Consider the following 23166-nt stretch of genomic DNA (forward strand, 5'->3'; position numbering starts at 1 on the left):
TATCAAACTGTTTGAATCTGTCCCGTTTGAACTCATAGAAGGTCTAGGAGGCTGAAGCCTTTTTCCTACAAACAAGAAATAGGGGACATGGTCCTGCTTGGTTTCACCACCAACTTTACCACCAGGTTTCAACACCAGGTTTCACCACAATTAATTGAGAGTTTAGTTCCCACATCCCAGTCTTTGGTTTGGATTAGTTTGTTAGAGCAGCTCACAGAATTTAAGAAAACAGTTTACTTATTAGATTACTGATTTATTAAAAGGATATAAGAAAGGAAACAGATAAACAGTCAGATGAAGAGCTACATAGGGCAAGATCTGGAAGCGTCTCAAACACAGGAGCTTCTGTCCTCATGGAGTTGGGGTGTGCTGCCTTCCCGGCACATGGATGTGTTCACCAGCCCAGAAGCTTCCTCAGCCATACCCTTTTGGGTTTTTATGGAGGATTCATTACATAGGCATGATTGATTAAATCATTGACCAACAGTGATTGATTCAACTTCCAATCCTTCTCTCCTCCTCGGAGGTGGGGAGGTGGGGCTGAAAGTTCTCTAATTTTGATTGGTCCCCTTAGCAACCAGCCCCTCCTTAGGAACACTTCAAAAGTCACTTATCTCATTAACATAAACTCAGATGTGGTTGAAAGGGGCTTGTTATGAATAACAAGACACTCTTTCACCTTTATGGATCTGGAGCTATTCAGGAACTAAGACCAAATACTATAACAAAAGATGCTCCCACTGCTCTTATCACTTAGGAAATTCCAAGGGTTTAAAGAGCTCTGTGAAAAAAAAAGGAACAACCAAATATATATTTCTTATTATAAGTCACAATATGACACATTTCTCATTTCAAAACTTACCATAGAGCAACAATAATCAAGACACCATGGTACTGGCATAAGGATAGACATATAATCCAATGGCATAGAATTGAGAGTTTAGAAATAAACCCATATGTCTACAGTCAACTGATTTTTGACAAGAGTGCCAAGACCATTCAATGGGGAAAAAAAATCATTTTTAACAAGTTGTGCTGAGACAAATGGATATAAAAGATGAAATCATACCCTTACCTCACTCAATATATGAATATTAAATTCAAAATGGATCAAATGTTAGGGGACCAAAACCGCCCGCCCTAGCCAGGCAAGATAGTAGACACTTGCACGAGTTACCTTAACAACAGGAGGTCCTGGTAAGGAATAAGGAAAAAGCTACCATCAACTGGAAGAATTCGGGAAAGGTCAAAAGGAGAGGGGAGATGCCAGCCCATATGTCCTACCAACCTCCCAGAATCCTTCTCGCTGGAATCCATCTTGGCTGAGTGATGCATTCACCACCAGAAAGGACCCTGAGTCAGAGTGACTGGCCAGAGACACCTCGGAAACTAACACCATTACCATAAAATCTGAGACTGCAAGCCACATGGCAGAGCAGTTCTCCTAGGTTCCCTTACCCTGCTGCTCTCCACCTGGGTGTCCCTTCTCAATAAAGTCTCTTGCTTTGTCAGCACGTGTGTCTCCTTGGACAATTAATTTCTGAGTGTTAGACAAGAGCCTACTCTTGGGCCTTGGAAGGAGTCCCTCTTCCTGCAACACAAAGACCTAAATATAAGAGCTAAAACTATTAAAATGCTTAGAATAAAACATTGGTCTAAATCTTCACCACCGTTGATTTGGTAATGGATTCTTAGATATGACACTAAAAGGAAGGGAAAGGGAAGGGGTGAAGGACACTTACTGGCAGTTGTACACACTTTTTAAACCCAGTTAGCCAGATCCTAGTCACTGGCAAGTTACTTAATGTACTAACTTAAATGGCCACATTTATTACATGACCATGCACACAGCAAGAAATTGGAGATGCAATCATTATAGAAGAAGGGAATAGATGTTGAAAGACAGGTAGCAGTTGGCCATATGCCCTGATTTAACTCATCAGCTGTCTTTTCATTAATATCCTCAGTTCCCTTATCTCCTAGTCCTCTTACACACTCACTGACAAAACTCTCATCCTAAATTGATACAGCTACTGCCACCTATACTCTTATACTTGGTCTTCTGAAAAAAGCCATAAAACTATGTGGCTTTTAGTGTCTCTATAAATTCATGATTTTTAACTTTGGCTGGGCTTTTTGACTCAGGTGGGTGACAAAAATTTATTCAAAAACAATCTTTATAATTCTTTGATCCATAGCACCTTGTAAAACCTTAGATGGATTTATCACTTTAACTGCTAGCATATAGGTTTTTTTAAAAATTATTTATTTATTTATTTATTTATTTATGGTTACGTTGGGTAACATATAGTTTTGCTCACTAAAATGGTCCTCAAAATAAACTTTATAAAAAAGAAGAATTGGTATTCTGAAAACAGGTGACTCAGAACATTGCCTCAGATCAAGAAAATCAAGGCTGGTCAGTGGAAAAATTCTAAAGAAAGAATATCTGGTAGTCAGAATTTTTTAGTCTTCTTTTAATGAAAGAAGTTATATTAGCCTGTGTGCTGCAGTGTGCTGCAAATTCTTCTGGTTCTTTCCAGCCAAAATAAACAGAGGGTAGATTTAATAATGAAGAAAGAATTAATGAGGTGAAATTGTCCCCCAAAATAGGCAAATGCTGATAGCAAAAATGGTAAAAATCAAGAATTTCAAAGAAAACATCATTTAGAAAGTAAAGCAAAAAACAGATGGAAAAATGCAATCACAACTAAAATTAAATTGAGTGCTATGAGATTACCAGTGCCTTTCTGGTGGGAAGATGACAATTATACAGTCTGTGGCTAAGAAACAAACCCAGAGAATCTGATCGCCACTGATTTTGAAGATATAAAACAGGGAGAGGACAGCTATGTGGCTGTTTTTTTTCCCCTGACACAAAATACTCCAGCTTTCATTAATTAGCATCATGCACCTTAGAAGAGACAAAAGATGAGGTAGCAGAGCTGGGAGAACTCCCTGAATAAACACACAAAACAGAGCAGATGGGCCTCAGGAAGCCATGTGAGCAGAGAGAGGCAGCATCTTCTGGGAGTGGGCCTGGACCCAGGGTTGCTCTAGGATCTGGGCCAAGGGCAGCCTCCCAGAAGGCTAGTATTTGAGCTGCTTGAAAATCAAGTCCTGGCTTCAGAAGGCATTGATGGGGGAAAACTCACATCTACCTTTAGTATGCATTTGGAGGTCTCAGTGAGTGAGGTGCTTTTGAAGGGTGGATTTCCCACCAGCAGTTCATAGTAGAGCATTCCAACGTACCACAGATCCACCATCTTATTGTATGTTTTCTACCATCTTATTGTATGTTTTCCCCTCCATTGTTTCTGCAGTCATGGAGCTGTCTGCTCAGGCTGTCTCCACATTTGAAACTTCTCTTCATGCTTTAATCTACTACAATCTGGTTTTCACCCTCTGTTTCACACCAGCTACTCTTGCCAAGAACAGGCACCTTCGAGGGATGTAATGTACAACATGATAAATATAATCAACACTGCTGTATGTAATATATGAAAGTTGTTAAGAGAGTAACTCCTAAGAGCTCTCCTTTCAAGAAAAAAATGTTTTTTCTATTTATTAAATTTGTTTCTATATGAGATGGTGGATGTTCACTAAACTTATTGTGTTAATCACTTCATGAGGTATGTAAGTCAAACAATTATGCTGTACTCCTTAAACTTATACAGTGCTGTATATCAATGTTATTTCAATAAAACTGGAAGAAAAAATAAACTTCTGGGAAAAAAATTTTTAAAAGACCTATAATCTGAGAACTATAAACTATTGATGAAGGAAATTGAAGATGATTCAAAGAAATGGAAAGATATCCTATGCTCTTGGATTGGAAGAATTAACATTGTTAAAATGGCCATACTACCCAAAGCAATCTACACATTTAATTCAATCCCTATCAAATTACCCATGACATGTTTTCACAGGACTAGAACACATAATCTTGAAAGTTACATGGAACAACAAAAGACCCAAAATTGCCAAAGCAACCCTAAGGAAAGAGAACAAAGCTGGAGGAATCAGGCTCCCTGAATTCAGACAATACTACAAAGCTACAGTAATCAAAACAGCATGGCATTGGCACAAAAACAGACACATAGATCAATGGAACAGAATAGAGAACCCAGAAATAAACCCATACACCTATGGTCAATTAATCTTTAACAGAGGAGGCAAGAATATACAATGGAGAAAAGACAGTCTCTTCAGCAAGTGGTGTTGGGAAAGCTGGACTGCCTCATGTAAATCAATGAAGTTAGAACACTTCCTCACACTGTACACAAAAATAAACTCAAAATAGTTTAAAGATCTAAATGTAAGACCAGATATTATAAAACCCCTAGAAGAGAACACAGGCAAAACATTTTCTGACATAAATTGTAGCAATATTTTCTTATATCGGTCTCCCAAGGCAAAAGAAATAAACACAAAAATAAACAAATGTAACCTCATCAAACTTAAAAGTTTTTGCACAGCAAAGGAAACCATAAAATAAACCAGAAAAGACTACATGCACCCCAATGTTCATAGCAATACTATTTACAATACCCAAGACATGCAAACAACCTAAGTGTCCATCAACAGATGAATGGATAAAGAAGATGTGGTGTACATATACAATGCAATATTACTTAGCCATAAAAAAAATGAAATAATGTCATTTGCAGCAACATGGATGGACCTAGAGATTATCATACTGAGTGAAGTAAGTCAGACTGAGAAAGACAAATATATGGTATCACTTATATGTGGAATCTGAAAAATAGTACAAATGAATCTAATATATACAAAACAGAAACAGTCTCACAAACATAGAAAACAAACTTATGGTTACCAGAGGGGAAACTTGGGGGGGAGGGATCAATTAGGAGTATGGGATTAACAGATACACACCGTTATACATAAAATAAACAACAAGGATTTACTGTATAGCACAGGGAACTATATTCAATATGTTATAATAACCTATAATGGAAAAGAATCCAAAAAAATATATGTATAGCTGAATCATTTTTCTGTACAGAATTGTGAATCAACTATACTTCAATTTAAACAAATTTAAAAAAATAAAATAAAGTGTATTATACTGAAAAAAAAAAAGAAAAAAAGAGAGTACCCTCTTCTGTGTTCCAAATTCAGTGACATTTCTGTGTCCACATCTTACTCAACTTTGATCTCTCAATGGCACTGACTTGGTCCTTATTCTTTCACCCCTCAAACCTTCTCTTCTTTTGTTCCCTTCAGATGTTTCTCTCCTGGTTCTCCTCCTACCCACACTGGCTGGTCCCTTCTCTGCAGGCTTTTCCTCTTCAATTCAGCCTTTACTAGGGGTTCCTCAGGGATAGGTCCTGGATGCCTTCTCTTCTCTATTTACACTCTTTCCCTAGACAATCTCATTCATTTTCTTTGCTTTAAATACCATGTAATGCTAATGATTTCCAGAGGAGAACTGTTTATACCTCCCAAGAAGTCTTTCTTAATTCTGGTCTTACATCCAATTTTCTGCTTAACATTTCTATTCAAATGTCTCAAAACTGTCTTGAACTTAATATGTCCAAAATAGAACTCTTAATCTCCTGAAACTCCCTCCTAGTCTTTCCAATCTAACTAATGGCAAACCATAATCCCAACTGCCTAAGTCAGAAAATTAGAGTTTATTCATGATTCCTTTTATTTTGCTCCATCCTACATCCAATCTTCAACCAAGTCTTGAGACTTCTTCCATCCCCTCTCCCAATATATCTTGAGTCCATCCACTTCTTTTTCCTACTGCCACCACCTCAGTCCAGGTCACCATTTTTTTTCTCCTGGACAATCACAACAGCTTCCTGACTAGTGACCCTACTTCTATCTTTTGATACCTCCAAACTTTTTTACTCATAGTAGTGATAGTCTTAAAGTATAAATCAAATAATTTCATTCCTGACTAAATAACCAATAACCTACCACTGTGCTGAAAATAAAACCCGAATTCCTCTTTTTTTTTTTTTTGTGGCTGTTAGGCAAAGGAAATCTTCTGAACAGATTCAGGATCTCTATATAAATTCCAGGGCCATCAAAAACCAAGAGAAGTGGAATATTTTAGCAGAAAGAAGCAATTAAGAATTCTATTCAAGTCTTGAAGAGTTGAGTGCCAGGCCAACCTTAGGCACAAATGTGAATCAGATATTTGTCTTCTGTGTTCCTAGCCTTCTCCTTTTCAACCATTCAGTTCCTTCCTTGGGGTAACTCTATCAGAATCAGGAAAAAACAAAAAGCAAACATAACTGTAAGTTTAAGTTTACTAACTTTTTGCTTTTTAAACTTATTTCTAATGATTAGATGATAGACTTTATTTATTACCAAAGAAGTTTCAGACATCATTGAGGGGGATTAGAAAGAAGGGCAGAGGATTTAAAAAGTCCTTTCTGGGAGGCTCAAAATCACAACTCATGACCTATCAGCTCTTCTGACTTTAAGGCAGATTCAGTTAGTAGGGCTACTTAAAGATTTTTCTAGTTCATGCTGAGAAGCTACACAGAAGTATCTTGTCTCCTCTTGTTTCTGTGTGTTGTGAAACTCATTTCCCTTGGAAAGTTTTTTACTCTGTGATTGTTTGCACTTTGAAAGACCAGATTCTTTTTTTTTTAAACTGAGATATAATTGACATGTAACATTATATTAGTTTCAGGTGTGCAACAGCCAAATTCCCTATTCTAACCTGCAAGGTAGGCACAGTATCTGAGTATGTCTCCAGTATTGCCTATCTCTCTAATGTAGTCTTAGGCCATCTCCCTTTTACTTAATCAGCCTCAGCCTCTGATTTTTATTCTTTGCACTCACCAAGCTCTTTTCTGCCTTAGGTTTTTACATATGCTGTTCCCGCTCCTTAGAAAGCAATTCCTCTACATTTTGCATATCCGATTCCTCCATGTTCCTTAGATACTAATATAAAATCACTTCTTCAGAGAGATCTCCATTGATTATCCTGTTATTTCTTTTTTCTACCTCAATTTTATCCTTATTTTTCTTTAAAAACTTTAAAAAACAAACACACAGATGCTGCTTATTAGGTGTTAAATACTATTCTATTCACAACAATCTCATTTGTAGATTAAATTATTATCCCTTCTTTAAGGATGAGGCAACTGGTGGTCCAGTGGGTAAGACTCCATGCTCCCAATGCAGGGGGCCCAGGTTCAATCCCTGGTCCCTGGTTGGGGAAATAGATCCCACATGCATGCTGCAACTAAGAGTCCACATGCTGCAACTAAGAAGCCCACATGCTGCAACTAAAAAAAAAAAAAAAAAAATGCCACATGCTGCAACTAAGACCCGGTACAGCCAAAAATAAATAAATTATATAAAAAAAAGAAGGATGAGGCAACTGAGGCACACACAACTAATAAGTGGTGAATTGGGATTTGACCCAAGCAGACTAAGCTTGTGCTCTTAATCACTATGCTGTATCCTGCCTGTCAATGTCACAATTTGGAATTATTGTATTAATTTGTCTTTTTTGTTGTTGCTGTCTGTTTTTTATTCATGTTATTGTCTGTTCCTCCCAGAACATAAGCTCCATGAGTCAGGGACCCTTGAGCACTGACATCTTATTGGTCATTGATTTCACAACGCCTAGTGTTGTATCTAGGACATAGTGGGTACTTTATAAACATTGGTTTAATGAATGAATGAGAGCAAGAGAAAGCAATATTCATGCTGACAAAGTTGGTGAAAAGTTGGTTTGAGGTGCTAGACCACAGCAATACAATTTTTCCCTAAATATTTGTTAGAATGTTGCATAAATGATTGGAGGCTGCTAGGATAAAGAAATATGAAGGAACCCTGCTTCTAGAAATGATTTAAGAAATTATTTTCTAGATACTTGTCATTGATTTATATACACATATATATGTATGTGTGTATATATGATATGTATGACATATATAGGAAGAAAGAGAGAAATATAACTGTGCAGTACTGGAAGAGTATGATGTATAAGGAAATGTTTACTTTTTTTCAAGTTTAATACGAACATAGAAAGGATCAAAGTTGTAATAAACACAATCTTAAAGTATTAAAATAGTGTACATTTCTGAATGAAGTCAGGCTGAATATATTAACAAAAATATATCAGTCAGAAAAGTGGGGCAGGATGGAGCATAGGGAATGGGTGGCAATAGAAACTCAGAAAAAGAAAAGTCACAGAAGTAAACTCCATTCTTAGTTCTATCCAAAGGAAGGGGAGACACAAGCAATCTACTCCAAGTATTATGACCCCTTTGAAGGGCTGTGCTTATACTTTGTGGAGTGATGGACCGCCAGGGCATCCTGGGAAGAAGACAGTTTTAGCTAACTGCAATTACAGGCTTCCTCTCTCTTCAGCAGTTCATGGTCATTCATCATTGTGACAGAGAATGGGCACTATAGGAACACACAGGGGTGGGGAGGGGCGTCTCAACTGCAATGAGAGCAAGGCTGCACAGGTGGAATGGAATTCACGGTGGTCCAAAGTTTCAAGTGTTTTCTTTCTTCCTTTCCCCCTTTCCCTTCCCTTCCCTTCCCTTCCCTTCCCTTCCCTTCCCTTCCCTTCCCTCTCTCTTTTTTTGATCAATCACAAGAGAATATTCTGTTGTAATTGTGAGCATGTGGAAGGAATCTTTTTTTGTCTGTTTTCGGAGACAGTGAAAATCACATCCAGAGAACCTATTAGTCAAGGCTTTGTAAGGACACTGTCATTTGCTCTTCCACACCATCAACCACTGCTTTTTTTTTTTCTTTACCCTGGGCACAACAATGGGAGAGTCCTGCATTCTAACTCAGAAAGAGCGTGTGTGTGTGTGTGTGTGTGTGTGTGTTTGAACACCTCTTGGCCACTGAGAAACAGCTCTGTGACAAGTGCCACCAGGAGACAGGGAAGGAACTGGTCAGATCCTTGATCTATTGATCCCACAGCCTACGTACGAGTTACACAGAAATAGCTCTTTTTCTGCTCCTATTGCTTCCTTTCTTCTTGGTTGTTCTCTATTCTCATCTCTTCTTCATTCTTTACCCTCTTTCATTCTGACTTTGCCTTCATCTCCTTTTGTGGCTCTTCATCATCACTCTTTGCATTGATTAAAGTGGTCATTTTACGAGCATATAATATGTAGTTATTGGTTTTGTTTTAGTAATGAGTGAAGGTGAAGCCAACATAATGATTCAGGTTATGGCTGTGGAGTTATGGTTAAATTTTGGCTTCACCAGTTAAGAGTTGCCTGACTTTGGGCAAATCGCTCAACTTTCCTGTGCCTTTCTTTTACCACCTGTAAATTGAGGATAATGGTTCCTACCTCAAAGAGTTGCTGTTAGGATGGGAGAAATTTCATGTACCATACTTCGAAGAAAGCTTAGCACGTGGGCTCCAGAACTATTAGCTCTTATTATTTTAAGAATATTTATTGAAGGGTACTGTTGATACTGTATAGAGGGAATTTCATGAAGTTTTCCTTTATAGAAGAATCCATAGAGTAGAACTACTGGGGCAAGAAATAATTGTACCCAGAGGCTTCTGGGTGCATGCATTATAGAGATCTTTTTCTGAGTAGTGATGTTGTGATAAGCTGGGCACAGAAAGCTTGGGTGAGGGCAAGCGATCTTTAGAAAAGACTGTCCTGTAATAAGGTTATTTGGAGAGAGCGTGAGGTGAACCAGGCCATGTAGGGAAAGGAGGGGAGAGATGGGAAGAGGAAGGAGGCGGAAGGGGCGGAAGCGGGAGTGTTGGGCGGGGGCGTCTGGAAGGCTTTGGGAGCACAGCGTTTGGGTGCAGAAGGCCAGGGAAGGATGCCGCGAGCCCAGGGGGTGAGAAGGAGGATGCGCGGGCCCCGAGCGCGTTAGTTACTGTTTGCTTCTCTTTGAGCAAGGCGCCGATTCCAGGCAGCTTCCTGAGCTTGGGCTCACGTCGTAGTGAGAGAGCCGGGCGCCTAAGCCATTCTCCGGGGCCTCGACGCCCACCCGGGCAAAGCCCTGGGAGAAATTCCTGCCGGCGGCGAGCAGGGCGGGCCGGGCCAGGCCTGGCTGGGGGTCCCTCCCCGCGCGCGGGCCCCCCCCCCCCCCCCCCGCGCGCGCGCGTCCGGCCGACTAGGCATCTGTCCTGCGCCCCCGCGGTGCCGCCCGGCGGGAGGCGCCTCCGGAGGTTTCCGTCTGGTCCCTGCCCCTCCCCCCGCGCCGACTCCGTCCGCCTCCCCGCCCCCCGTTCGGAGCCCCGGCCAGGCGCGGAGGGAGGGAGAGGGCCGACGCTGCATCATTCCGCACCCGCTGCAGCGCGGCCGGACGGAGCAGGTGGAGCGGGCGGGCGCGGCGAGCCGGAGCGCGGGGCCCGAGGAGACTGCAGTGACGCTGCCCGGAGACATGGCGGCTGTGCGTCTCTGAATAAGCAGAATCGGAGCCCCTCGCAGCCTCCGGCCGCCGCAGCCTGGCCATGCCGCACGGCTGTTGACCGCACGCAGGGGCCGGCCCGGAGGACACATGCCGCAGCAGCTGCCGCCTCGCCCCTGATCCTCTCCCCTGCATTCTCCATGTTGCATTTCTCGCCGGTTTCTCAGGCGGTGTAGCCGCGGCTGCCGGAGGGGCAACCGGGGCATTGCTCTGCTCGTACATCCAGCCACACGTTTCTTTTCCATTTTCATCCTTCCCTCCTTAGTTCCTTTTCCCTTCCCCCGCCTGCTTTGCATCCATCTCCCACACCCCGTTAACCCCTCCTGCCTCCATCCGCTGGGGCTATGGCCGCGGAAGAGGTATTGCAGACTGTGGACCATTATAAGACCGAGATAGAGAGGCTGACCAAGGAGCTCACGGAGACGACCCACGAGAAGATCCAGGCGGCCGAGTACGGGCTGGTGGTACTGGAAGAGAAGCTGACCCTCAAACAGCAGTATGACGAGCTGGAGGCTGAGTATGACAGCCTCAGACAGGAGCTGGAGCAGCTGAAAGAGGTGAGTTACCTGTCACCTCTTCCCTGCTCGGCCCGGTCCCCCTCCCTCAACTCCTACTCATCATTTATAAAGAAGTCGGAAAGGATGCTATTGAAAGGACTGTTTCTTCGTCTTAGAGCTCTTTGTAGATAAGAGAAGATTGAAAGAGTCCATTGTTTTACCCCCAAGAGAGAAATTGCCCAGGAAATGAATGTATAAGCTGGAATTTGGGAGGCGATGGCTGTTCAGGCTGTGCGGGAGGGAGATTCATAAGAGTCCTCAAGCCTCAGCGCTCTAAGGCGACATTCAGCTGGGCTGGAATGCGTAAATCAAACTTCTCAAAACTGCTGTTATATCACGTCCAGGTTTCAGTAACAATCCCATAATCCACAAAGTCGATGAGTGGGTTTGTGTTGAGGACCCACGGTTTCAGGTTGTAGAACCTATGGTACCTCAGCCTTCTGCTTAACATAACCACTCCTTGATGAGATGGGGAACTGTTATTAGGAGAACTCCTTGCCAATCCCGTTTGACAAAGACTTGAGCAATCTTCATTCTCCTTGTCTTTAGTTATTCTTGTCATCCGGCAGCAGGAGAAAAACAACTCTACTGCTGGGTGTTGCTGCTGCCTTGATTTCACCTCTGAGTGAGGGTGGGCCATGCCCAAAGTCTTAAAAGGTCACCCTGAACAGGGAAAATTTAATTCCCCTACAAATGGTGTGAAAGAATGGTATATATCAGATGGGTGGGTAGCCGTGCTTTCACGTAAGGCTCTTCTGTTTGAAATGACTGTATGTATAAAACCAGAATGTCACAAATGGGCCATGTATATATAACACTTGTCCTCTTTGATCTTTTGGTACTTGGCTTCTTTTAAAGACTGGCTAATGTATTAGAAGAAAATAAGTAGTGAATATCAACAATTTAGAAGAATATACATATTGTTGAAGGAACTCAGTCTCTTTTACCCAGTTCCTGGGCTACTATGGGTAGCATAAATGTAAGTGTACACACCGCTTTTCTATGTGGCATGTCTTTATTTTTAGGTGCATATTGGCATTTAAAATATTATTTCTAATTTGCTATATACACGTTTTTATTCTTATTATGTACTCAAACAGTTTTTCAAGGGGTGTCTTGTGTTATTACATTTAAAAAACATGATTTATGACAGATCTAATCAATTTGCCTTCTAATTTAGTACATAATATGGTAAGCATTTATAGTTTCAGGTATGTCTTATTTTTATTCTGATGCCTAGATGCCAGAAAATAAACATATGGTAAAAACCCCAATTAGAAATCTGATTTTTTGTGCGTTAGGCTGTACCTTTCTAGTTCATTTTGTTGTTGTTTTGTTTTGTTTTACCATGTACACGTCTATTAACTACAGCTGGACTTAATGGTATTTTCCAACTTAGATTAGGTCTTAAGCTGATATGTTTAAATTCAGTGATGCTAAACCTTGTGAAGTCAGGAAGGTGATGGTAATTTTCAGAGATGTTTTGATGTTGTCTACACTTATCAACACTGCTTTACCAAGACAAGGAAGTGCAAACCAGGCAGTGTTAGCTACCACCTCCTTGATAAAGATGGTAGACTTAATTTAATGAAATGGACTTTAACTGTTAACTGGCCTTCCTGCTTGATTCAAACAACCCTACTAGGGTTTTTCTGTGTCATTGTATTCATCGTGCATAGTAAACCTTAATGCAATTGTCTTTTGCCTTTACTAGACCATGAGCTCTTAAGGCAAGGAATCTGTCTTAATTTATATTGCATCCAAAGTCTTTAACACAAAGCCCAGCACATAGTAAGCATACAATAAGTATTTTATGAAAGAATAAATTTATACTGGAAGAAGATATACTTTATCAAGCATTCACTAGTGCATATTGGTTAGTGTCGGAGAAAGACTAAGAAAATTGAGGAGTATAGGAAGTGATTAGTATTAAACACTACCTGTATTACTTTCATCAGCAGTAATAGGAAAAATGACAAAAAATGTTTTGTAAGAATGGTGTAACAGTGTTTTCTTAATAGAGAATAATGCAAATACCAATTATAATTTTTTTCTGTAAAACAGTGAGGTGTATTTTGTTCTGTACAGCAGGAGGTTAATAAAAGTTTATCAGGATTATTTTCGCCAAATGATACTTGTTTACATATGTATTTTGAGTTGCATTTGGCATAAATATAATTTATGTTCCCAATGAACTGGCTTATACTGTTATATAAAAATGTATTTTAAGGTAATAAAAAAATCATTATATTGATTATTTGATAGTGAGACCTGTGATTTTGATCCTTTAAACATGATGTATACTTTAGTTGGGAGTATTATTTAAATTAGCTAGATCAGTCTCAGTAATGTTTCCTGTTTGAAAAGTAAATCCAAAATAATTGTGCGAACTAAGATATTGCAGTGATGATATCATATAGAAGCATTTTTGAAAAACGCGTTTTGTTAGCGCTTTGATTTTTCAAAAGGAAGTTTTGTTCATTTGCAGGTATATATAGGAAATGATGTTCTTGCTCTAGACTATAAAACCAAGTATAAAATCTTTGGTTTATTTCCAGGCTGTTTCAACAGATATGATTCATTTAAAAGTAATTGGACCAGTTTATGGGAATGTCAACAGAAAAATACTGTGCTAAGTCCAAGATGGACGTTAGTAATTTGCAGTGTCGCGACACGGCTGTCTCTAAGGTCATGTTGTTTTCAAGAGTCAGCACCCAGCAATGCTGCTACCCTCCTTCCCAGGCTGTATACAGCTCTGACAATAATGCAGGTGAGCAGTATTGCTGAAGATGTGTAGAATCAAGATGATGAATTCATTAATTTTTTTCTAGTTATTTTCTTCCCTAAGTCTGGATTGCTCTTTGGCTTGGCCTCATACCATTAGGGCTCTGCCCGGTGCCTACATGACTACTGTAATTCTGAAAGAACACACTTGAAAGGAAAGTACTAATGATGTGAAAAGAATGACTTCTGACATCATCATAATGTTCTCCTTTTCATTATCTTTGGGGAGCTGGACAAAGCACATGTCCACTAGAACACTTAATCACGGCTTTGTGATTTCATGAATAATGCTTGCTTTTCAGTGGCCTGGGGGGCACCCATGCCCAGTTATGTTCAGGGCCTGGCTGATTGTATGTTTGGGATGTGTGTAAATCAGCACTGTGCCTGTCACCCAGGCCAAAATAGTGTTTGAAGAAGAGTCTTCTCTACAATAATTTGAAACTTAAAAATAAACATTCATTAAAAAAAAAAACAACCTAGAATTTAAGGTTTTTGTTTTGTTTTGTTTTAAAAATGTTTTAAATTGAGAATGTAGGAAAGTTTTAAAAGATCCCCTTAGAAAGAAATGATTCAGCATTCCCGGTAACATTTTAGAAAACATGTCCATGTGACAACTTTAGAACAGTTTTGCAGCTGGGATACAGTGGACTGTCTACTAAGAATCTTCAACTCATTGCCTTGCTCATTTTCTCAACCTGATACTAAGGATAGACACCAGCTGCTGAGGAAGCACTTTGTGGACACAGAGCAGCTTTTCGTCTTAGAGCCAACTTGATGCTTTTTCAGGACTATAGTTAAATCATTCAAGAAATAAACACTGAACTTACATACTTTTAGAGATTGTCACATTAGGGACCTGACAAAAGCCATTTACCTGAATTCATCTTTAAACAGAACTAATTTTTTTCCTCTTATGCTTAGAAAGATTGTTAGTTTCTCTTCTCTTTGTAAATTCTAAATCATAAAATCATATGGGGAACCCCCCCCATATTTCTTTTCCAGTCTATGAATAAACATAGAGAAAGTTAACATTGAATTTATTTATCTAAGCTAGTATTTTTATCTCTTGTTTTTAAAGAAGACATGTTATACTTATCACATTTATTATCAAATTAATTAAAACATCTAAAGTATATGAACATATACTTTTGGAAAGTGTTTATAAGCAACCTCAACAAACAAACATAATCACTTTAATCATATTTTTTTTTGACCCAGTTTCTCTAACTTGTACCATTTTTCCTTTTTATTTCAACTCAAGATTTCATCCCTGGCAAAGTTATTTCTCAGATACCATTTAGCAAGATTTTATAATCTCTCATCACATTAATCATATTTGCATGAACATGTACAGCAGCCATGGTTTGAAGATTTTTTTCAGAATTTCATGCTTACAAATATTCTTCCCTATCTTCCCAATAAATACACTTGTACTTTATGGATATTGCATTCCAAATTTGAAAATATGATAATTAACTTGCATGTTGAAATATATAGAAAAGCCTTTCTTACACCTAAGATTTTACCTGTAAACATGGCTTTGAAGGAGAGAAGGGCATGAAGAGGTGCATAGTCTGACTGTGCACCTAATTCATTATGCTAGACTTCCCTGGCTCTCCAGTGATTAAGACTCTGTGCTCCCAAATGCAGGGGACACAGGTTTGATCCCTGGTCGGGGAAGATTCCGCATGCCGCATGGCATGGCCAAAAAAAAACATACAAAAAAAAATTCGTTATGCTAAAGGAGAAGTAGCAGGAGATGAAATTGGGAAAGTGGCAGTGGCCGTATTTTGTCTTAGGGATGGGGAACCATTAAAAGGAAATGAAAGGAAACAGTAACTGTGTTTGGTGCCTTACATTTTATCTCATTTAATCTTCAAAGTAACTCAGAGGCTTATTGCCTTTTTTTACAGATAAGAAAATAATTAAAGTAATAAAGCATTGAACTATGTATACAGCCCCATTTAGGACTAGGCACTTTGCATGCCTTATCGGTAATTCTTATAGCAATCATTTTACAAGGTAGATATGGCTTGCATCATACAGAAGAGAAAACTAGGTCTTAGAGAGGCTATGGGTCCTTCTCAAGGCCACAAAGCTAAGTGGTGAAACCTGGTTCAGGAAGAAGCCCACTTTCTTTGCACCTTACTACCCTGAGATGCTCAAATACCTCAGTCAACATGCAATTTAGAAGGTCATGGTATTGGTCGTAGAGGGTGGATTGGAGCTGTGCAGGGGCAGTAGGGGTAGTGAGGGGAGGACAAACCTGAGGACTGTTTAGGAGGTGTAGGGTGGAACACGGTGTTGGATGTGACTGGGTGTGGAATGTGCGGAAGAGAGTAGATTTGAGAATATCAGGATGGATTAGAAGGTGGTTCCATTCACAAAGGAAGGTTCTACGGGGAAAGAGCAGTTTCAGAGGGTAAAGTTGATGCCTGAGTTATATGAGGTTTTTAAGTTCATGTTTTCTTTTTAGGAGAGGCATAAGTTGCATGATAAAATACTCAACTCTCAGTTTAATAAGACAAATGAATAATTTGTGCAATTGGTTGTCATTTTATTCAAACCTAATTTCCAGAATATGGAATATATGAACAGTTTAATGACGTTTTCACAGTTTGTTTGCATTCTTTTTTATTTTTTAATTTTTATTTATTTATTTATTTTTGGCTCTGTTGGGTTTTCGTTGCTGTGCGCGGACTTTCAGTTGCGGTGACCAGGGGCTACTCTTCCTTGCGGTGTGCAGGCTTCTCATTGCGGTGGCTTCTCTTGTTGCGGAGCATGGGCTCTAGGCACGTGGGCTTCGGTAGTTGTGGCTCGCGGGCTCTAGAGTGCAGGCTCAGTAGTTGTGGTGCACGGACTTAGTTGCTCTGTGGCATGCGGGATTTTCCCGGACCGGGGCTTGAACCTACGTCCCCTGCATTGGCAGGTGGATTCTTAACCACTGCGCCACCGGGGAATCCTGTTTGCACTGTGAATTGAGAGATGTATAAACTCATAAACAATGGGCAAGAAGCTGGCCTGGCACAGTGAGGAAAACCAGCCCTTGCAGACCTCTAGGGTTAGGGGTGCTGGAAGCAACATCACTCACCCCCCACTGACTGATACTTGAGAGTACATTACCACTTTTACTTTTTTCTTTCTTTTTTTGGCCGCAAGAGTTTGATTGCCCTTTAAAGGGCAGTTACCATTGTGGGGCTTCCCTGGTGGCACAGTGGTTGAGAGTCCGTCTGACGATGCAGGGGACACGGGTTCTGCCCCGGGCCGGGAAGATCCCACATGCCGCGGAGCGGCTGGGCCCCGTGAGCCATGGCCGCTGAGCCTGCGCGTCCGGAGCCTGTGCTCCGCAACGGGAGAGGCCACAACAGTGAGAGGCCCGCGTACCGCAAAAAAAAAAAAAAAAAATTACCATTGTGTAATTATGACAATTTGTGGCAACAATCCCAGTTGGATAAAAGCATAGACAAATAAATAGTTTCCCCTTCCTCTCCTCCCAGTTCTGTCTCTATTGCTAATACTCTGGTGTGTATTCTCTTATACTTGTTTTAAATAACTTTAAACATGTGAAACCATATGCACGCTTCTTTGTTGTTCTTATTCTTTAGTTTTTATAAAAATGGACTCATGCTGTATGTATTACTCTGTAACGTGACATTTTTTATTTAATAGTATATCCTTTCAAAATGCAGATATTTTCTAGGACAGGGCCGTATTTTTAAGGCACTGGCGTTTCAAGTGTGAAGCAAATGGGACTGATCAGGGAAGAAAACCAGAGAGCTTCAGGGAGTGTGGTCGGCACTGGAGACCAGGAGAGGTGGGGAGGTGGCCCAGGGTCTGCCCTCAGGATAGCTTGGGTGGCCCTGTGAGAGAGAAAACTAGTGTAGGTGTGTGTGAAAGAAACTGATGGGATTTGTTTGGTTGGCCCATGGCAGGCCTGTGATATACCAAGGGAAAAGATGGGAAGTTTTATGGGTGAACTGGAAGCGATTTTGATTCCTTGTCTACTTGGCTGGTGTCAGACCTACATGGACACCATAATAGGTGGCTGGTTTCCAGGGCCGGCAAGAGCTGGTCCTGCAGTGTGGCCACATCCTGTCCATGCTGGGTCTTGGGAAGAAGCCAGGATGATGCAGGCAGTTGGGTCTCATTATGTTAGCCCATCTTTGCCCTGTGACAGTTGAGTTTTTTTGTTTTTAACTTTTCATAAAAATTATTTTTATTATTATACTATTTTGGTTGTAATTGTAAAGATAATTTACTTTTATTGAAGACAATAAAGTATACAAAGGTATGAAGAAAATTAAAACCACCCATAATTTTTATTAGTCCTATATTTTTAATCTACATTGTCAACTATTTTACATTATATAACCAATCAGAATTTTTTTTTTTTGCTTTAGATTGTCCATTACTTCTTTTTTTTTTTTGTCCATTACTTCTTTTTCTTTAAACACAGCCTTCATCAGAGGCATGTCCATTACTTCTTGTTCTGTTACATTTATTCATTCAGAAGTTTTTCTGAGTGGCTACTGTGTTGACACTATGCTGCTTGCTGAAGATAAAAGGTTGAGCAAGGCAGACAAGATGGAGCTGCCTGAATGGAGCTTATGGGGAGATAGTCAGGAAGCACACACGCATGTCAGATGTGAGAAATGCCATGAGTGAAGAGATCGGGGCTGGCTGGGGAAAGCATGATCAGGAAAAGCCTCTCCCCGGAGGTGACGTTTGAGCCCAGACCTGAATGATGAGAACGAGCCAGTCATGTGGAGATTGAGGGAAGTGATTTTTTAGGAAGAGGGACAAGTACAAAGATTGTGGAACTCTGTTGGTAGTTGTTAGGGGAAATGGTGGGTGACCATGCCCTGTAAAAATAACCATTCATATAAAGAAGATGTGGTACAATGGAATACTACTCAGCCATAAAAAAGAATGAAATTTTGCTGTTTGCAACAACATGGATGGACCTGAAGGGTATTATGCTTAGTGGAATAAGTCAGACAGAGAAAGACAGATACTGAATGTTATCATTTATATGTGGAATCTAAAAAATTAAATGAATGAATGTGTCAAAACAGAAACAGACTCACAGGTATAGAGTACAAACTAGTGGTTACTAGTGGAGAGAAGGAAGTGGGGAGGGGCAAGACAGGGATAGGGATTAAGAAGCACAAACTACTATGTATAAAATAAATAAGCTACAAGAATATATTGTGCAGCACAGGGAATATAGCCAATATTTTATAATAACTTTAAATGGAGTATAATCTGTAAAACTTTTGAATCACTATGTTATACACCTGAGAACTAATATAATATTGTAAATCAATTTTACCTTAATAAAAAAAGGAAAACTAAAAAAAATCACCATTCATTTGAAAAATGACCATCCATAAAGTAGTGTATTGCCTTTAGATTCTTCACATGAGATTTTGGAACTGGACATCAGAAGTATTTGTGCAGAGCTTAGATCCCTCTGAGGTCTTCTTTTTGAAGAGGTGACTTTCAATACAGATTACTCATTAGGATCAGCTGGGTGATTTATAAAAATACTGCTGCCTGGACCCCACCCTGAGACAATTCAAACAGCCATGGGAGGTGGAGAGGGGCTTCAGTATATTAACCCCACTCCCCTCATAGGTGCAACTAGGGCTGAGAGCCTCTCTCCTAGAAACTTCCAACTCTAGGAGTAAATGACTCCATAGGAATAGAGGTGTTTGGTAAGAAAAGCTGGGAAGTCATGAGCCATGAGGTATGTAAACCTCAATGTCACAGTCTTTTTACTTCTCTGTTTTCTATAAATGAAGACACTTGGGAAAGCCTTTCAGAAAACCAACAAATGTCATCAGAAACTTAACTATGTTAAAATGTAAAATAGATAGCTAGTGGGAAGCAGCTGCATAGCACAGGGTGCTTTGTGACCACCTAGAGGGGTGGGATAGGGAGGGTGGGAGGGAGGGAGGGAGACGCAAGAGGGAGGAGGTGTGGGGATATATGTATATGTATAACTGATTCACTTTGTTATAAAGCAGAAACTAACACACCATTGTAAAGCAATTATACTCCAATAAAGATGTTAAAGAAAACAAAAAAACAGAAAAACTTAACTATGTTAGACAATTAAGATGCATGCTAAAAGTATATAATTTTTGATCCTTCAAGGTTGTTTGAAGCTTCCTTTAAAAGTTATTTGTCTCCTTTGTTGTGTCTGTTTTGTTGCTCTATTCTGTTTGCAGTTGTTTATGCCAGCTTTACAAATTCATAAATAGAATATTAGAAAAGAATTGCTTTGATGGATTGATTTTTAACTTCTGAGGTTATTTTCACTTGTTCTTTTGGTTATACATGCTTACTGTTTTCAAATATTATTTTACGGAGAAAAAGCACTACACTAAAATGTAGTATTTATCTGGTATGTTTCTATCTTTATATTTAGAAATGAAAAAAAGAAACCTGTTTACATTTATGGGAAGTACACAGTAACAGTAGCAATTTCCTTAAGAATGTTTTGTTGTGCAGTTTGGTGTGGGTCTGTAAATAGAAAGTTCAGAATGATGGGTCTTTGTTTTTCTCCGGCATACTGCAGACTAATGTGGAATCAAATGCCACTGCTGAAGAGCTCTTAGCCATCAATTTTTGAAATTGAAAGAGGTTTATATTATAACATGAATGTGCTTTGTTGATAAGCCTCACTGATTGCCATTCTCTAGATAGTTTTAGGAGATTTTTTGAAGTTGACCTCCATGTGAGGCAATTAGATGGAGACAGGATAAGTGTAACCTTGTACATGGCTTCTTTTGATGAACTGAAGACACTACCATCTTACAGATTATCTTTTTGGCATACATGGCCATTTTCCCCCCTTTAAATCATAACCTGACATTCTTTCTGCTAATGCTGGTATGTGTGCTGAGCCTTTAAGCTCAAAACCTCAAGGAAATATAATTAGGAAGAAAAAGCAACCACTAGAGGGAGAGAAAAAAGGATATAACACACTTGAAAACTAATTATAAATGCTTTAAAATTGTTGGCCCTTTGGATTATATTTTTAAGTTGATAAATGTTATTAGTGTTGGTGATTCACAATTAACTATGGTTTAATGATCTCATTCTAATGATCTGAACAACAAAAACCCCTTTTGTTAATATTTTAAAATAATTTAGAACTAGGACCCCTTTTTAAAAAAAATTATTTATTTATTTTGGTTACACTGGGTCTTAGTTGCGGACGGGGGGCTCCTTAGTTGAGGCTTGCCGGCTCCTTTAGTTGTGGCACATGTGCTCCTTAGTTGCGGCTGGTGGGCTCCTTAGCTGTGGCATGTGTGTGAGATCTAGTTCCCTGACCAGGAATCGAACCTGTGTGCCCTGCATTGGAAGGTGGATTCTTAACCACTGTGCCACCAAGGAAGCCCCACAATTACACTTTTAGACAATGGTTATAGTAAGACATTTCAGGAAATGACAATGCAAAGAACTGTCATCATTGATCAATTCCAAATGAAAACTTTTTAAGTTGCATTTTAATTTGTGATGCTAATGTGATTTAGAAATATGGACACCAAAGTAAATATCATGAACAGGTAGGTCGTTGCATAAAGCTAACTAAGTTTCACTCATTCTTTCTTACAAAAACAATCTATTCAATACCTCCTATGTGTTAGGCACAGATCTAGGTGCTGAGAATACAGCAGAGACAAAACCCAACAGGAATATCCACGCTCATGAGCTTACATTCTGTGGGAGAATGGAAGGGGAGACAATAAACAAAATGAATAAGTGAAATAGAATGTTAGATGGTCCTAAATGCTATAGAGAAAAATAGAGCGTGAAAGGGGGGAGGTGGCCTGTGAAGTGGGGAAGGATCAGAGAAAGCCTTCTTGAGAGGGATGGGCAAAGAGGCTGCGTGGCTGGAGGGGTTGGGGTGGGGTGTGAATAGTAGATGAGGTCAGAGAGGGAATGGGTGTCAGTGATGCAGCAGCTTTTAAATTGTTACCAGGACTGTGGCTTTTACTCTTGAATGATAGGGGAAACTTTTGGAGGATTTGAGAACAGGAGACCGTGTCCTATGCCTTTTTTCCCCCACATGTGTGTACATTCAAGGAGACTGTAACCTCCTTCAGGGAAAAGGAGATCAAATTAACCTGGTAGCTCATGAGATTTGTCGCATGCTTCTCCCTGCCTCCCCCACAGCGAGTGTGTAAGAGATGTCTGTGGTATTGCATTCATTTAGGCTGGAAGAAAAAGGTGAAGTAATTAAGACAGTTATTTTGAAAAGAGGTTGAACTAGACTACCTGTTTTAAAAGTAACCATTTGTTTGACCAATTAAATCAGTTTACTAAAAAAGATACTGTGTTGACTTGCCTGGGTCCTTGAACCATAATCTTTACTTAACTTTCTTCTACTCTGTCCCTTATTCTGGACGATATGAGCCATTTAGTAGACCTTAGTCTAACGTGACATAAGGACAGTTTAACATTGTATTACTGGTTCTGTGCCACAGTTGATATTCTAGTTCCTGAGGGACTGGAATGGATGCTGGTCATTCATGCATTCATTCATTCATGTATTAAATAGTTAGAGAGCATCAGTTATATGCCAAGTTTATGCTGGGTGTACAAAAATGAGGAAAACGTGGTCTTTATTTTTAAGTTAGTTATTTGCTGTTAGAGGCAAAAGACATGAACAAATGTGATTAAGGTGTTTTATTGGAAAGATCATGGGGTTTTTGAGTCAGAACAAACTGTATTTGAATTTGGTTAGTAACTCTGTGATCTTAGGCTAATACTTAAAACCCTACGAATCTCACTTTCCTCCTCTGTAAAATGGAGGGAGATAGTAACTATAGATGTTAAAGAAAAATCCATCTAAAGCATTTAATGCAGCCCCTGACACCTCGTAAGCACTCGATAAATGATGGATGTGATGGTGATAATAATTCATAATAATAACAAAATAGTAAAAATAATAATGTGTTGGCTGTGATTGATAGGACACCAAAGTGGAGGGCAGCAAACTCAAAGCAATCAGAGAAAAGTTTCTGATCAGGGCGACGTGTGAAGGGGCATGGAGAACAAGGAGGGATTTTCCAGGCAGATGAGGGGCAGAGTCCTTCAGGAAGAAGAAACAGCTTGCAAAGGAGGGAGGATTGCAGCGATCGTTGCTCTTCAGCATCTGTGTTGTTGCAGGTGGCATTTGAAATGGGATGACGGGTGGGAGATGGTTTGGGGGGAGGCGATGAAGGCCCTTGGATGAAGGGCCTTGTCGGTTCCCCCACCTCGGCTCCGGCATGGCTGACCATGGCAACGTCTGCCTGGGAAGGCTTTGCCCCGAGTGCCAGGTCCCAGTGACAAGATGAGAAGTACCTCCACCTAACAAGGGGTCTGGAAGTCTCTGCTGCTCCTGTGCCCCGTTTGGTGTGTTTTCGGGTTT

The 23166-nt window shown here is 40.0% G+C and overlaps 1 protein-coding gene across 1 annotated transcript in view; it reads left to right on the forward strand.

Annotated features, from left to right (window-relative positions):
• Window positions 1-10240: 10240 nt before the first annotated feature.
• Window positions 10241-23166, forward strand: part of BICD1 (BICD cargo adaptor 1) — a 195782-nt gene continuing 182856 nt past the window's right edge. The window contains exon 1 of the mRNA XM_022577915.3: window positions 10241-10955. Coding sequence (XP_022433623.1) covers window positions 10743-10955 — 213 coding nt within the window. The 5' untranslated portion in view covers window positions 10241-10742. The remainder of the gene's footprint in view (window positions 10956-23166) is intronic.

This window comes from Delphinapterus leucas, chromosome 11, assembly GCF_059928025.1.
Source record: "Delphinapterus leucas isolate spDelLeu-1000000601 "Yukka" chromosome 11, BTC_Dleu_Yukka2, whole genome shotgun sequence".
In the NCBI taxonomy this organism is placed as follows: Eukaryota; Metazoa; Chordata; class Mammalia; order Artiodactyla; family Monodontidae; genus Delphinapterus; species Delphinapterus leucas.